The following is a 17,924-nucleotide window of genomic DNA, read 5'->3' as shown; positions in this document are numbered from 1 at the left end:
AACTTTCAGATCTATTTGAATTCTTATACTGTTCTCATATATTTAATGTTCAAATTCCAATTTCTGACGGAAAAATGTGAAATACGCAGTTTTTACTCTCTCTGCCTCATTTCTCTCTCTAGATAATTCTGATGATACTTATCTTTCCGAAAGACACTCTTTACATCTAATTAACCTCTAATTTAAAACCACTTGCAGTAAATCATCAACTTCAGAATGGATTTGCTATGGCATTGACATGTGGTGTACTTGCACAATGAACTGTTGTAACATACCTTGAAGTTTCCATCATCTTTGGTACAAGAGAGCCAAGAGTGGCGTTATGTAAACTTCTAAGTCCAGAAACAAATTTGTAAAAGAGCCTTGCTCTCTGCTGGTTCTGTTGTGAGGCTGTAAGTTTCTGCAGTTCCTGAAGGATTTTCAGAACAGCATCACCCTGCCTGGGAAGCTTGGCATCTGTGCTTTCCAGTGCAAGTCCCTTCTCTTCCAGTTCATCTAGCAATTAAAAAAATTGCATTCTTTATGTCTTTATCAAGGACATATGTTAATTTTTATCTTGTCATACATTCAGTATGAATATTAACTATGTAGATTATTCTATATGATAACTGTTGAAGTTTAACAGCTGAAGAGTTTCTAAAAATAATGGAGTGGAACTTATATGTAATTCTCCCAAAAGTTGAATAATACCTATTTGCATAAATTCTTTTAAATTTTCCTGAAGATGATCCTTAACACCTTTTATATTAGCATAGTTTGCTTTTTCAACTTTTAATTAATATATTTGAGGAGAAATATGTTATGACTAGGAATAACAACTGCATGTTACAAAGGTGTGTTTCAGAACCAAATATACAGTAATCATGGACTCTTTACATTTGGCAGCTGAATCTAAAAATTGCATAAGAAATTACAGTTAGCTAAAAAGGGTTCATTACACTAATTTCCAATAAGATTAAAATTACTTTCCAAGCAAATTATGTACTTTTAATTATAAAGATTAATTTCAAATGTAAAATGAAAAGAAAAAGATTATTTAAAATTACAGTGTTTTTAAACTTTTCGGGTTACCCATTTTATACCCCAAACTTTTTCCTGACTAAATTGATCAGATTTCATTGAAAATTATGAATTGTTTTGGTCCCCCCAGCTGCATCTTTAATTAATTCCCTGTTTAAAACAAAATTGTCCTTGTATTTAAGCTGTATTTGTATTATTGACAATTGCAGCTATACCTCCATCAAAATTTCTGTTATTGATCTTTGGGGTATCTTCAAGCTTCAGTGTCTGGTTGATCTCCGTCATCACACCATAGCGATTTCTAGCAAACAAAGAAAAATTTGGTGCTTTAGTTGAATCTTGGTAGCTTTGAGGGGTCTTGCCATGCCTCCTGCCTTCTTGAGAACAAAATGCATATTTGGGGATGAAGTCAGGGCAGAATGTGATACATCACCATTGAAAATGAATATTTATAAATAAAGGGTAATGACATATAGTGAGCAACCTACTTGTATGAGGAAGGCAGAAACAGGTGTTTTTCACTGCAGACCACATCTCTTATGTGCCTTTTCTTTGCATCAATATTGTAATGACAGAATTGAGTGCTCCTTAGAAGGGTAGATAATGGGATGTTCTGTAAAATAGTTTGGCAGTCATTTTACTGAATAGTATAGGAAACAAACAGTTTTAAAGGCAGCCACAGTTTTACTGTAATATTAACAGTTACAGAGTATTGGAAACAAAGCTGCATAACTGGAATCATTCTCACACAAAGACAAAATTGTGCCAGTATCAATCTTTAGTCTTAAGTCTCTTGACAGGCTAAAATCCCACTCAAATTTTCCCTCAGGCCTTATTGAGGTGTTTGGCTTAGTAGTTACTTCATGATTGATCCCCTGCTGTCCACAATAAATGACTCCTTCATAGAAACTAGTTTCTAATTTTTAAAGTAGTTTAGGCCTCTCGTAACATCTGATGCTCTTTTTAATTTCACTCTTATACAAATTTTAAAGCTTTCTACAACAATCCGTAGAAGTGGCAGAAATTATAAAATGTGTTTTTAGCACGATATGAAATCCTAATTCTTTTTTATTTTGAGGGAAAATGCTCAAAAGCACAGATGCCGTGATACCAGGAACATATCTGCCAATATTCATGCAAGCAACTGCATTTGATCATTGTGGATTAACAGTCTGAACAGAATGTCAAACCATTTACTTCAGGACATTTAGAGCCCTCTCCTCCTGCACACCATATACACATCAGGGTTTTGGCGGACTACATATTTTACATGAAATTGGAATGCTGAAAATTCTGAGCCACAAAACTAAAAATCTGGATATGATATGATAGGTTATCATGTAATCAATGGTACTAACTCCATCTATGAAAAGCTCTCCTTAAAAAATAGTGATAAGAACATGAAAGAAGGTAATTACACTCTTTTTCTGCATCTGTTTTTATTTATTGACTGCCAACAAAACCACAGTCTGATCTAATGCAAGGGTGCAGAAAATCTGTTTAAGCTCTTAGAAGATAAATACAAAATTTAGTTGTTGTAGTAGTTGTTTATAATTTTAAGTGATGTAGCGAAGAATGTGATACCATATAATGTTTGATGTTATACTTACTAGTCCCTTTACAATGGCAATAGGGCTGACGTAATCTCTGATGGGACTGAAGTTGTCACAGGCTTTCAGGTCCCTGTTAATTGAAATTTCTTCTGCAACATTTCCTTTTCTAGATTTGAACTCAACTTCACTGTCACACTTTCCATATACAGTATCCTGGAAAAAAATAAGAAATCAGTGTCTTTGTTCATGCTGTCAGACATTTTCTGATCTAGCTGAAAGGCACCCTTTCTCATCTGAATTTCCAGGTCTTTTGAAAATGATGTTCAGCGGTAACTCTACTAGGTGAGGTTTCTTCAGTTTGTAAGGAAATAAAGTGAATGCTTTCAAAACACCTACCATTGAAATAGTTTTTACATTTTCTACTGTTTCTGTTGGCACAACTAGAGCTGAGATGATCCCTCTCTTGAGATTCAGTACATTCAGAGGTTCGTCCTTCTCTGGATACAGCTTGACATTTGTTCCATCCTGAATGCTGAATTTTAGCTCATGCCTGCCCAAAAAAGCCCCAATGTTAGTATGAAATCATGTTAAAGCCACCCAGTGAAGAACATGTTATCAATAAATGGCTGGGCTATAGCTAAGGCATAATGTTTATCTTGGTCTATCGTTATATTCTATTCACTGTTTTTACTATGAGAGGGTATTACTATTAAAGCAGCAAAATTCTAACCAAGGACATTCTGCTATCACCAGACTACGTCATCTAAGGACAAGTAAATATCAAGAGTAATGGCTGGAAGTTGGAATTGCATAAATTCAGAGAGGAGATAAGTAAATTTTTAGAATGAGTTAATTATTAACTACTGCAATAGACTAAAAAATGATGAGAAGTATTCTCCACTAGTTGCAGTCTTTAAATAAGATCTTGGGTGTTTTCTGAGAAACATTTTAACGCTGTCTCCATGTTGTTTTGAGATCTATGGCTTTTGAAACAAGATGGAGTGGATACTGAGGCATTGATACAAGCATGAAGGTGCACGAGTAAAACATACACTGACAAGCACTAGAGACTACTTGGGTTGAGGGATTAGTAGCAATAAGTTACAAAAGCAGATAAGTAAAGGAAAGATAAGCTGAATAGGTTATTAAAGATCAGGATAGGAAATCTGAACTTCAGTCTCAAATGCCTTTCTATTGCACTGTCTTTGCACCATGTCAGCAAAGGAAAATTATCTTAAAATGGCTGCACACAGCCATCTGGGAATTTGCTTACAAGAAGGAACATTCCACTTGCAATAATCTTTTAGGGGACTACCCAAGAGTTTCCTGATGTAGATGCTATAAATGACAAAAACATTCCAGGTGAAAATTCTCGATGGAAAAAAACCCTTCCCTACTAGCAATTGAGAACTGTGGCAAGTTAGCCCTAAATTATATCAGTGAGACTTTTGCTGTGGAACTGGCTTATAAATCTACCATGTTATAATGAAATGGGTTCTATGCTTGGAAAAACATAGTCAGGGTGGACTATAACATTGCAGCCTGTTCCATGTTAAGGCTACAAGGGTTGATGATAACCGATACTGCTTACTTAGACATGGCATTCGCAAAGTCCTCAGAGTTCTTTGACTTTTTCAGCATGGTCCGTCCCTCAGTGTCAACACCAAATGTCTCCCTCAGGGAGCAATGCATTGTCCTCAGGATGAAGTGGCACAGCTGTGGCACCTCCAGTTCAACCTGAAAACACAAATATGATGTGATTATCCTTTTTGTATTATCATATTTCTAGGATCATCCAGTTACAGTTTTGAAAATATGGTACTGCTTGGGTTTTGTAAAGTGTCAGAATCACCCTGCTAGCAGCTGTTGGGAAAATTCCAAAGTACTCTAAATAGCTTAAGGTAACTTGAGGAAGAAGATATGAAAGGAGGTATTTGCTTGGCTAATGTCATGGAGTATACTATATACATGGTAAACTAGCAACTTAGCTTCTGAAAATTTATAGCACTAGAAGAACTGTATGAAAACTTGAGTCATTACACTGATCAATGTTTAAACTCTGTCAGAACAGTGTGTGCTAAATAAAAATTGTTTTCCCCAGTTACTTCATTTCAGAAAAAAAAGCCACAATGAGAAAGTTCTGGGCAAGATGGAGGGATAGTGGTTAGTTTAATGGCCTACAGGACCTTTCCTCCTACAGCCCTGATCCTGGCTTGGCTGTTACCATCAACAGGCTATCGAGTGGTCTTCATGGTGTCAAGGAGCTCTTTTAGTTCAACTTCTAGAATTGTTTGATGGACATTGGTGGAATCAGCCTGGAAGCTAAGGAAAACTGAACTGCTAGGTCTTCCCCCTCTCTCGTGTAAAAGTAGAAGCAGATCAGGATTGAAATGCACTGGCACAGTGGTATGAAGGACTTTTACCAACCTCAGTGCCTTCTGTCTAGGACAGGGAGGGCTTAGTCTTCAGAACTCTCAACATGTGCCTTTCAAAAGAATGATCATGTTTGGAAAAGTGTTGAAGGATGCTCCCCAGCTGCCAGCTCCCATGTTATTCAGTATACAGTATTTACTTCTGTTTCCCTACCTTGCAAGTGATCTTTGAACCGCTTCTAGAATCTGCTGTTCCCGTGATCCCATTTGACGTTTCTGCTTCATATAAGTAAACATATTTTCTGAGGTGTTTAAATCTGGTTGCATCTTCTGCAATTGGGAAAACAAGAGTGCTTTTATGACTTGGGTGGATATGCATATGTAGATCCTTACAATATATGCTTAATGTTGTGTAACGAAAATGAATGCCACATATAAAGGAAGCATGAGGACCCTCCCACTATTTCCTTTTACATGATAGCTTTCAGACAAAGAAGTAATGCCTTCATGTCAGCTGGATACTTTCTGAAGCATAAGACAAAACTTGTGAGGGAAGCATAAGTTTTGGGGTCCACTGCTCTGTGTGATGAGATATCACAATATGACCCCACAAAGGCTTTAAATCATGCACCATTAAAGTTAATGTCAAAAACAGGAGAAAACTTAAGATGTGGAACTGTTTTAAAAACGACCCTATTGCTTCTAAATTAAACCAATCCAATGGTAGTTTTCAAATTGGTAATAAAATGATTCATTTCAGCTCAGATTTTTCTATCATAATTCAAATGCAAGGAGCTGATTTATCTAAGTTACATGACTGAGACTAAAAGCAAAGAAACACAGAGACAGAAGACCAAAACTAGCATTCCTCAATACCATTTCACTTGAATCTACAGAGTATCTTTCCACCCAGACTCTGCTGAAACATAATCTCCTCTAATTCACTTACTAGATCAGCAAATTTTACTAGAGTAGACTCTTTTTAACGGAGATAAACGTAAAGCATGCAGAACAAGGTGAAAACACTCAGTTATTAAGAATAAGGCAGAAGGAAGTATTTGCAGAGGTGTATGGACTTCCTTAAAAGGATGAATTTCACCTGTGTTTAATCTGTCCCTGTTGCTTTCAGAGGCAATTAAGTTGTAATTCTAAACTATACAAGCAGGAATGAACATGGTAATAGGACATATAGAAAAAAATATTTTGTCTCAGTGACAAATACAAGGATAAAAGGGATATAAGATCTTCTTTTGGTGTCTGGAATGCATAATGTAGGCCAAACAATATCCTCAATTACAATTCACTCCCATTATAACTGCAGGAATTATTTTAAATGAAACATATGATGATCAGGCATTTTAAGGGACTGTGTTAGAGCAGTTTAGAACGAGAAGTTACTGTTCCCTCTGTTTAGACTGAGCAACTCACTGGGATTGTGATGCTGTTGTGATGCTGAGTGAAAAGTTATTTCCTAAATTGCTCCTCTGTGGTTATTTGTGACTATCTGAACATATTAGACTCCTGATCTACTTTTATGGGAAAAAAATGTAGTCATCTCAGTGTAAACCCACACACTCACCATCTGTATGATTCTGCCTGCCTATACCTGCCATGAATGTAGTTTAATCTTTCTCTTTTATATTTGTCATGACAGAGGCCAATGGCAATGTTATCTTGCCCTTTATGCCACAGAATTGCATACTTAGCAGAACAGAATAGTACTATAAATCTCATATTTCTGCCTTGGGGTATCACTGTTATAAGCTTTGCATACTTTAATAGTGTTGTTTCAATTGAGATTACTTTCATGTAATTGCTAAACAGAATTAATATAATTAATACTAGCTGTCATACAGTAATCAGCATCTTACAAACATTTGAAAATGGAATTATCTAATTGACCTTAAAATTAACAGATATAAAAAAAAATTAAACACTATCGCTGTCACTTTTGACTATCCTGGACTATAAAACTGCTTAACTGTTTAACTGTACATTCTCAGAAATTTTTGCAACACCAGTGTCTACTATGCTAAAGACAAAAGGGTAATTATTGCTTCATTTCCTGCCTTTAAACAGAAATATTTGGTAAAGGAATAAGGAAATTATAAGATTAGAAATGCAAATACCAAATAATTTATCGTATCAAAAATACACAAGAAATCGGCAATGAAGCCTTAAGTCTTTGAGTTGGTTCAGGCAGTTGAAATAAACCCAGCTGCCTGGAGATGGTGCTAAAGCATCCAACAAGGAGGGAAAAAAAGACGAACAAAACAACTAATTTAGTACTTTGACCCTGTGGTGGAACATTATGTATCTAACCAAGCAGTCAGGGCCAGTCAGAGTTCACTATAAAGATAGAGCATAAAGTCAGCATTTCCTGAGTCTTGACTTGTTTAAAGAAATTGCTGTCCTTGTTTACAGAGTTGATGATTTATTCTACAGGTATTTAGTTAGATATCCAGTGCAATTCTGTGGATTTAGCAGCCACTGTGAAGGGTAAATGAGAAATGATCTTCAGCCCATGGTAGAGTGAGTTTAGCTCACTGCTAAAGCTTCACAGCTGATAAACAGGGATTTCCAGATTAAGGAATTTGCACCTGACAATTAAGAAATCAACAAAACAATGGAAAATAGTTCCTTAATGGGAGCTTTTTAAAAGTCTAGAAACTCAATCTCAGCTTCTCCAGTCTGAGGAAACTTTTGAAATTCTTTGATATTTAATGGATAATTCATGGAAAATTAAATACCTAAAATAAATGGCAATAAAAACTTTAGAATACTGCCATCATTTTTGTTTCATTTATTTCAGAGAAAGAGGTTTATGGAATAGGAAAAGTCAAACTTTCAAAGATCTGTTCAGGTAATACAGCAACATAAGATAACAAAAGCAGATACAAGAAATCAGTTACTTGAACATCCTGGATTTCCACTTTCAGGCGTTTCTTCTTCTGTAAAGAATAAAAACAAGAATTAAAAGCTGGAAAAGCAGTTTATAGCTATAAAACAAGTGCTATGGAAATATAAATGGAAATACCACGTTTTCATTGTATGACCTTTTTAATTCATAACAAGTTTTGATGTAGTTTGGCACACTGATGTAAATAAAAACCCTACTATTAACATTGACGGTACAGAGTTCAATCTAAAGGGAATTACAGTAGGTGTGTTGAAATTGTGAACTAAAACCTCAGAACAGGTTCTTTAAGTGACTGAATTAAATTATTTTGATTTAAACTGAGAAGGATCAGCTTCTAGGTTAACAAGTGTTTTTAAAAGCCCTATGTTATGTGAAATAGAAAGTTTATAAATAATAGACACAAAATGTAGAGGTGGACAGATGAAATGTACCATATAACACAGTTTACTTTAAAATTTTACTCTATTTGAGCACAAAAATATGCTGCATAATGGATGAATGGCTATATTTTTCTTTTTGTACATTTAAAAAAGGACAACTTTGACAATACTACAATTCTCTGCTATTAAATCTTTTCTGCATGTTGAGAGTTCTTTCTTTGGAGGAAAATAACACTGATTCAAGTTAAGAAGAATCATTTACTCCAATCTGTCTTAGGTATGTCCCATAAGACTAAAACAAAATAAAATAAAATAAAATCTAGTAAATTTGCTGCATTCATTTGATGCTATGTCATTCTTTGGGAGATCACACATGAATGCCAGCACTTTTAACAATATTCTCTGCACATTTTCCAAGTTTTCATTCTGGGAATTCTAAGGGTGACCACTATAGCAGTATAGTGTAATATTAGTTACAGTAACAGCATCAGCAACAGTAATACTAGTATTACTGTTACAATAGTAACACTAATAACATTATTAATAACCATTAGAAACAACTGCATCCTTTAAAATTGTATAACATCAGTCAACAACAGAATATTAATTGATCAAAGTTGTATTTATGTTGAATTTGATCTGCATATAAAACCAGACCTCCATAATTGGCCCCAGACTCACTTTCCTCCTTTAAGGTTCCTGAAGTCTTAGGTAACGCTACAGTGTCCTATTCTAAAATGCCACTTTCTGGAAAGCAAGGACAGCTCAGAATCCACAGCACCATATTGATCTAGGCTGCCTTTTCTCATCTTAGGAAAAAACCCTCTACTGGCCTACTTCTTTTACTACTAATACTTATGACTATGTCCCTTTAACACAAAACTTGTCAGTATTGCCTCCCGCATGCATTTTGCTTTACTGCTCTCCACCTTCCAATTTGCCACAAAATAAGTTAACAACAGCTGGGGTAAGTCTGTATGGTATCTCCCAGCTACAGTATCTCCATGGGGTTTTAAAAGGACAGCATTACAGAAAAAAAAAAAAATTAGGCCAAAATAAATTATGTGAACTCCTTACAAGTTGCAAAATACATCAAAAGTGATCAAAAGACACCAGGTGACATTTGTGAATTCTTCTACAGTGGGATCCTCCTATGATTGCCCAGTCCTACAAATGGAAGAGGTAATATCTTTGCCATGGTTACCCTCTAATTCTATAAGCCATTGTCTTGTTGATTTTTGCATTACTGTTTTTTAACGGGTTAATAAATAAAGCAACAAAAAGCACTAATATAAATGGCAGTACTTACGTGTGAGAACACCACTGCTGAGCAGCAGCAAGAGCAGCAAGAGCTGCACAGGGCCCATGATGAGCCCCGAACCCTCTTGCTGCTCTTTCTTTTCCTCTATTTTTCCTTCCCTCCCCTCTTCACCTCTTCCCTACTGCCTCAGAGGGAGAATGAGCCTTCTGACTTGGACCTTCATTTATATAGTCTGTAGCAAGCAGCTGAGGCAAACGGTTTAGAAAGCTCAGAGCAAATTGCCAAAGGTCCAAAGGTGAGAGCCCCAGATCCTCACTGCACTCCAGACAATGCTCTGCTTTGGTTGCTGGGAGTCCCTGAAGGCAGAAGATGGCGTATACTGGAGATAAGTCACTCTTCCAGTTCATTGTTTTTTTTCTTCAACAGTTTAAAAAGCAAAATCCCTCAGCTACAGACTCTAAAAATGTATTCAAATAAATTTCCCACGTTTACATAGGAATGATTACAATGCATAAATTATAGCTGGAAGAAATGATCACTGCAGCATGCTTTCAGTATAGATGTTAAGAGGCTTAAGTGTATGAGTACTTGAGAAAATGAGAGTATTGTGTAATTTAGATATCTTCCCTTCACAGGCAGGAGACTAGAAGTTTAAGATTTTTTTCCTTTATTGTACCAAAATTTGTCATATACCTTTCCAAAAATAATTTTACATTTACTTGCAATATTCTGGAAAATCAGGTCATGTTCATGTTGAAAGTAAGATCTGTGTAATTCCTTTGTTTCCTTATTTTTAAATTAAATTTCTTTTGTTTGCTAGTAATAGCAAAAATATGAAAATAAGATGATAAAATTTATCTGAATGAAGATAAACCTATGAACAGATAAACCTGATTAAAATACAAACAAATAAAAAACCTTTTCATGAATATGTATATTGGTAAAAAAGACTGAGTTTATGTCATGAGAAATTCTAGTAGTTTTAATTCTTTCTCTACTCATATCTATCAAAGCTAACAGCAGTAAAAAAACCTGACTATGGGAATAGTTAAGAACATTTTGTTCAGTAAATTTAATTTTCATATATCTGATCAAATGGAAATGTTTTGACATTCCCCAATCAAAATATTCCCTCTTAGCTTGTTGAATCAAAAATCAAATTCTGGCTTAGCTAAGCGGTAATTTCTTTTCACTGGAAATGTTACCATGTTACCATGCATCATGGCAATTATCTTTAAAGTCTCTTATTTCTTCATACCCTTTCTCTCTTAGACTTCATAGTTAGGTTACATTTCCCAGGATACACTATGATCATGTGACTCCTAACATCAGTTCAACCAAACGGTAAGCATTGATGTATCATGGGGCGTACCTTCCAGTAAGGGAGACATCTTCCTTATAACTAGGAATTTATCTGATGACATTAACAAGAGCAGGCTATTTCAGAGAGATTTCTTGAAGAAATTTATTTCATGGATTCATCAGTATCGGAGGAATCATGAAGAAAGCATTTCTTAGGTTTCAGTTTCTGTCCTTGGCTTATACCAATCACAGACACAATAAAACAACCAATAGGAGATTATTATTTTTTACTTCCAAAAAGCAACACAGGTTTTGTTTACTTCCGTAAACAAAGCTGCCTCAATATGTGTTGTGATATGTTACAGTGATTATAGTTCATAGTATGATTCTACCAAAGAGACTGTACAAAAATACCATATTTTTGCCCATAGCATTTGGTCCCTTTCTGCATTCAAACATCAAGAGATTTTGACTATTACTTAAAATCTATTTGTTCACTTTCGCACTGCAGATGAATAGAGCTCTGGAGTGCCCAGCATTCAGAGATTTGTTAGCTATTTCCATATCTTGCCTGTGTCTCCTCACTGCCTACAGGTGCTTATTTGGGCTGAAGCTGAGGCTGACTGATTGTATGAAGATGTTTCATGGATATAAATCGATTACAGAAGGTATGACTCAGCCCATAAGCATGCAGGTAACATGGGTGTACCACTCGACTGTGACAGGTTTAAACTGCTGTATTACCTAGTCAAGGGACAGCATTTTTTTCACAACCAGTGACACAAAATGCCACACACTACTTTCATCTATTCAATCATCAAGGAATCCCCATTCTTTCAGCTCATTGTAAGAAGTCAATTTTCACATGGAGTTAGATGACATAAAGTTCTTATTTCAGCTCTTTCTGTGAAATTGTGGGCTTTAACCTCAAAACACAGTTTATCCTCTAGACCATTATGTTTTAAATCATACTGTCTCATTTAATTCTTTGTGTTTCTCAATTACTTTTGGCACTCTCCTCTGAGTGCATCTCTTGGAAGTGAAATAAAGACTTCGGAGACGGAACCATTCTGAAGCCCGGTGACTGTATCGCAGGTCTTACATCTTTGCATTTTTTGTGCACTATATGACAGACAGGCAGAGGGTATTGGTGCAGATTTGAAAAGAGAAAGGATGATAGAAGGCTCAAACTTTACTCCCTGATGTTCTGTCCTATAAGTAGATCAATCGTTGGTATATGCTGTTTATCTCTATAATCTGCACAGATTCGGTCCTGATCTAAAAACCAAATACCTAAATAGAAGTTCTCCAACTGTCTTTGGATCAAGACATCTGAGGTGAGTGCTGTGTTCCAGGTTTCTTTTTCCTTAAGAATTTTTTTTTCCTTTAGTCCACATTATTCAGAAATAGGGACAATTTGGGTCTTGGTGCTCACCATGGTAAGGTAGCATTGTGGAAGCAACTACTGCAAGAGACCATTAAGTTTGTTCACCTTTCCCTTCAAAAAACATAAATGCCAATATTAAAAATTATTAAAACAATGATCAAATTATATTTATAAAGTAATTATTTCTGAACATTTCACACCTTTTTTCTTAGGAGAACCTAGTAAGAGGAAACTTCCCTAATAAATGTGTCATCAGCATCTGGTAACTAACCATTACTGAAATGAAGTTTCATGGGTTACTAAGGATAATACAGGACATTTATTAATGCTGATGAAATAAGCTAGCTGGAGCTGTCATACATTTCATTAATTTTGCCAATTATGTCTTCTTTCTTTCCTAAAGACCTTGCCATTGGTTTAGGATGTTCTTCATGTTCATATGTCGGTACTGCCTAAAAATGAACAACACAGAACACACACAGATTCTTTGTAGAACATAGAGTAAGTGCTGTTCATATATGTAAAGAATGACTGATAAACTGAAGGTGTCACACATACATGCATGGACTGGGTGTTCACAAAGTCCACTACTTCATGCATTCCTCAGACATAGTGTGTACAGACTGAATCAACGGTCTTATGAAATGTAGGAAGTATGACAATACTTCTGATATGCTGAATTAATTTTGTAAGGAGATGTAATTTATGCATGGCTCTTATGGATATAGAAAATCTCTGTCATGATGTGGAAGTCTTAGCAATCATAGAACAAACTTGGTTTGGAAGGGACCATCTCGTCCAACCCCACACTCAAAACAGATCTTACTAGATCAGGATGCTCTGGGCCTTGTACAGTGGAGTCCAATCAAACGATGAGGGCATGATCATTTGGTGTTCTGTCCTTCACAGACTTCAATCTAGCTGCAGTATTAACAGGATACTTCCTCCTCACATGTACATGAAGAAGTTATGGATTTGGGTGCATTACTGTACTCTAAATGACTGGAACAGTTGCATTTCCATTGGAACTACAGCACTTGCTTGAGAAACAGATGGCAAATTTTCCTGCTTTGCCATCATGAGAGAGGGTTTGATCATATGTATAAGTGTCCTGTGTATAAGGTTACATGTAATTCTGGCTGGGAGCAGCCTTTCTGATGAACGTGGGCTACTATGTGGCCATGATTTGAAGTTTGTAGAGACAGAAAATTGAACAAATAACTAATGAAACAACTCCTGTGCATGCTGGGACATGTACCTGTGAGTACGAAGCCCTAGCTTCAGCTATGCCTGCATTGCACATGTGGATTAAATGCAAGCATAATACATGTAGCAGAGACCAGGGCTCAGGACTGAGTACCAGGATTGCATACTTTCAAACTGCTTAAGCTCTCACTTGTAAGCCATGGGACATCATACACATGAGTATGTCACTTACAGTGAAAATGGATTTGATGGTCATCTAGAAAATCTAGAATCTAGAACAGCTAAGGAAACTGAGCACAGTAAAATAATGCCAGCATATATCTGGGAGTCAGCAAGGGAAAGCATTTCTATTAGCTCCTATTCCATGACATGTGCTATGGTGTCCTGTGTTTATATGGCATGTCTCGATGGCCTCCACAGTACTGTAGAGGTACATTCACTGATCCCTTTCTTTTCGGTATAAATGTGTGCATCTTTGTAACATTTTTTCTGTTGTATTTAGAGATTGTTGTATGAATACCATTAAACAGAAAACCCATCTAACATTCAAACTTTAACTGAGCCTCTTAAACTGATAGGAATTGGTCTTCAAACTTGTTTCTTAGCCATACTGTGCATTAATACTTTATTTTTTTGTAAAGTCTTAGTTGTAAGAGTTCTCTTGATATTCAGAGTCTAGATATGATTCTAGAACGAACAATTTATTTTATCAAATTTTGTCTTAAGACTTCACTACAATTTTTTCTACAGCTGCACAGAGGAAGCTCCATCAAATTACTCATCTGGAACTGAATCCCTTCCTTCCTACACTTGTTTTTTCTAGTGAGGAACTGGTTTTGCTGTGCCTGTTTTGGGAATGCCAACAATGGCTTTGCTAATATTAATATAGATACAGAAAATCCATTAACCTTTAATTGTATATTCTGTAGTTAATATCTATAGTATTATTAACTATTATTAACTATTAAACATTAACTATTATTAACTATTCTATAGTTAATATCTATATTATTATGCATATATTATATTATGTATATACTGTGTTATGTTATATATTACATGTCACATTATATATTGTAGACCATGGTTATTTTATTCTGCTTGATGAAACTGAAATTTCCTTTTTCTATCACTGGAGACTGGTCAAATGTTTTGACAGTACTGTTAAGAGAGGAATGTGGTAACACATTCACTGGACACATCCACCAGAAATTTTATCTTGTGCTTGTTGTTGCATTGTTTTAGGATAAGGCCCTCTTCAACTAACTCACTCAGATTCTTTATTAAAGTTTTGCATCTCATTTTCACTCTTTTTTGACTTGCAAGACAAAAATACAGTTAGTTTATGGAAGCAATTACACTTGGTACTAAGTTGCTTATATTGTAAAAAATCCTTGTGTACCTTCTCTTCCATCCCACTCTCACTTCTCTTTTTCTTTCTTCTTCCCTTCCTTCGCCTTCCTTTCTCCCCTTTTTCTTCCTTCTTTCTTCTTTTCCTTTCTAAGAAATATACCCGCTACATGGTGTTCACCTTTTTTTTTTTTTGTTATTACTCATTCAGGTCAAGGTCCAGCACTTCTGGTTCTTTGGGACCTCCTTGGAAACATTGGTCTTAGTCTTCTACTGTGTTTCCCAGATCACAGTGTCATCTGTTTAGGTCTTAGCGTGTCCCTCATCAGAGGAAAATGGTTGTATTTTCTGGCGAAACACCTATGGTGCTAACTATAGCCCAGTGGCAACCGAAGGAAACTCTGTCTCCCAAAGGAGGTGTTGGAGGTGCATAAACATACACTCTGTTTGTCTAAGAACCACTGCCAGAAGCCTGCTGAGGCATCAAGAGTAGAAAAATATTTGGCATAAGCCATCTCCTCCAGAATTTCTCTCCTTGTAGGTAGTGGAAAGTGTTTCCTTTTTACATATTTATTTAGTTCTTTTGAGTATATTCCTGGGCAAAGGGTCTGTCTTCTTTTTGCGCTAACAAGAAAATGTACTGATTCTGTTGAACCTTTTATTCACATTCTCCTTTCAAATATTAAACCTCCCTAGTTCCTTTATTTTGTTTTGTTCCTAGGCAAAGAAATGTACTTTTGAACCATGGTAGGTTGGGATCTCTACATTCAGTTTTGAATTATGCTGAGAGATTCTTACAAAGATGTTACAAACCTCTGCTTAATTCTCTCTCACCAACAAGGTGACATGGTGAAGTGCTCGATGTATTTCTAAATCAGCATTTTTTCATGTTTTATTTGTTTCTTCTGATTTCTTATTTATCCATACTTTCCATTCAAATGCTCCCTTCTAAGCTCACCACTGGAAGACTGATCTTCTACTGTCTCTTTTAGTACTAGTAACACTGTTTCTGGTATGGATGTTCAGTGCATCTGTGAAAAAGGTAAGACTAAGAAATAACCCATTTACTTTCACAATGACAGTCCAGGGATTTCCTGTAGCAAAATTACATGCTGCTGTTCTAGTGACTTCCATTGAACCAGTGGTGTTTTTTTCATCCTTTTTGTTCAGGTTTTAATGTTCCAGTATTGCCATCCCTGCCAAAATATCATATTCCAGTGGTCATGACATAAGTGGTTCAGTGAACCATGTTTTTTGAGAACTCCAACTTCGAAATCTGTGCACCTTTTTGCTTCATCACTCCCATGGTTTCAATGCTCCATCATCTTCATACTGCCAGAGCTCATGCTGTCTCCACAGGCTTTCATGTACACAGGATGCCATCTCTGCCTGAAAAATTCCAACTGCTTTCCCAAAATTAATTCACACCACCACTGTGCCTTCTATGATGCTTTTCCTCATCTCTGCATCTGGACACTTCTCAGAGACTCAATTTATTTTCCAGACTTACAAGTTTTGTTCATCAACACAGAATTAGTTTCTTTCATTTTTTCATTCTTCTGAAATATTTGTCACATGTTAATTTTCTGCAGAATATAATTTTCCTCAAATAGGCACACTACAGTTAAATACTTAGCCTTCTGCACTTCAATTAAATGGAAGCTTTCAATGTAAGAATTATCATTTATAGAACTACTGCCTTGCTGTTTTTCTTTTTGCTGGCTTCTGCTGATCACAAATACACTGAGGAGTAACGTTTAAATCTTTTCCAGTTGTTTTGGGAGCTCATTTTTCCACCACTCTGAGCAGTTCATTTTTCTTTCTGCTTCTGAGAGCTGTTCAACAATCACTCAAAGTCAAAGAGTCTGACAGGTTGCCTTCACTCAGTGTCTGAGCTGATCCATCAGTTTGATAGTTTTAACTGACTGGTATTGTGCAACACAGATTTCTACACAATATTACCTGGAATTTTAGGAGATCATTCCTGAGCCTTTTCAAGGCACTGTTCTCCTCAGGGAAAAAAATTCTGTCTTCACATTAGCAATACAGAATAGGACCACAAATGGACTAACTTGCCTTACAGAGCACAGGAAGCCCTCACTACTAGCTTTCTCCTAATGTTAGATAATTAATACTGCACAAGTTGCTGCCTGTGACATACTAGATACTTGAAGGCCACAAGGAAGGCTCTGTGGACTAAGCTCGCACATGGTAGTTAAGGAAATAGTTAGGTTTACCTAATGTCTCATCTGAGGAGGAGAATGAGATTATTTTTTTTTTCCATTTTACTAAGGTGCTGATGCTATACAAGGAAGAAAAAAAAAAAAGAGTCAGTACTTTTTCCATGACATTACCAGAAATGATAACAAAATGTTTGAAGCCACAATAGTGATAGTAGATATGGCTGTCAGGTAGGGATTGAACTTTAATCTATATATGGACCAGGTTATAAATTTCATTACTGGATGATGAACTGCACCTGTTAGGCTTGAGGCTCTGAAAAGTTAGAAAGGAAGGGGAAATGTCATTCATCTTATTGGTACTGACATCAAAGGCTTTTCACTTTCTGGTCACCTTTGTAAATACAGCCTTAATGAGCAGTGGGTTCGGTTTCCTTCTCAGGATAAAAATGTTTTCAAAATTAGAAACTTTATTATAGTGGTTGTGATTTTAAATTCTAAAACAGGCCAAGAGTCACAGAGATTTGAGAAAAAAAATCTGCCTTTTACTCCTAAAGAGGCTTTGCATTTTATAATTGAAATATCTTCAGTTTACCCATATACCTGAGTATTTTGCTGATTAAACAGCACAATTCTACTGATGATAACCAAAATTCTTGATTTTAAGAAAAGTCCTCTGAGAAGAAAGGTCTTTTCACCCTCTGTCTGGGTTCCTTTCTAAACTCAACATAGCAGCCTGGATTAACATACAACTGACAGGAATCAAATTCATATTTTAAAGACAGATATCTGGCATATTTTAAATTATTACATTAAATACACAAATCCTTACTTATCTGAGGCAATGTTGTGTTGCAGGAAAATACTACATACTTCCTCTTTGCAGGTACAACTCATCTAAAATGTGCTGTCAAATCTTAAACATTATAAATGTATTTTTTTAAGTAAAGCATTTGTCTGTACTTCATGAATTTTTCAGTTTACTGGTAAGTA

The 17,924-nt window shown here is 35.8% G+C and overlaps 1 protein-coding gene across 1 annotated transcript in view; it reads right to left on the bottom strand.

Annotated features, from left to right (window-relative positions):
• The window catches only part of APOB (apolipoprotein B), a 38,060-nt gene extending 28,389 nt beyond the window's left edge, over positions 1-9,671 (bottom strand). The window contains exons 1-9 of the mRNA XM_074861487.1: positions 9,555-9,671; positions 7,858-7,896; positions 5,160-5,275; positions 4,165-4,310; positions 2,970-3,123; positions 2,631-2,786; positions 1,509-1,633; positions 1,236-1,321; positions 276-495 (exon numbers count right to left, since the gene is read on the bottom strand). Coding sequence (XP_074717588.1) covers positions 276-495; positions 1,236-1,321; positions 1,509-1,633; positions 2,631-2,786; positions 2,970-3,123; positions 4,165-4,310; positions 5,160-5,275; positions 7,858-7,896; positions 9,555-9,612 — 1,100 coding nt within the window. The 5' untranslated portion in view covers positions 9,613-9,671. The remainder of the gene's footprint in view (positions 1-275; positions 496-1,235; positions 1,322-1,508; positions 1,634-2,630; positions 2,787-2,969; positions 3,124-4,164; positions 4,311-5,159; positions 5,276-7,857; positions 7,897-9,554) is intronic.
• Between the last annotated feature and the right edge of the window lie 8,253 nt (positions 9,672-17,924).

The sequence above is a fragment of the Strix uralensis genome, chromosome 3 (genome assembly GCF_047716275.1).
Source record: "Strix uralensis isolate ZFMK-TIS-50842 chromosome 3, bStrUra1, whole genome shotgun sequence".
NCBI lineage: Eukaryota > Metazoa > Chordata > Aves > Strigiformes > Strigidae > Strix > Strix uralensis.
The sequence above is the reverse complement of the archived record's forward strand: the minus strand, read 5'-3'. Positions and strand labels throughout refer to the sequence as shown.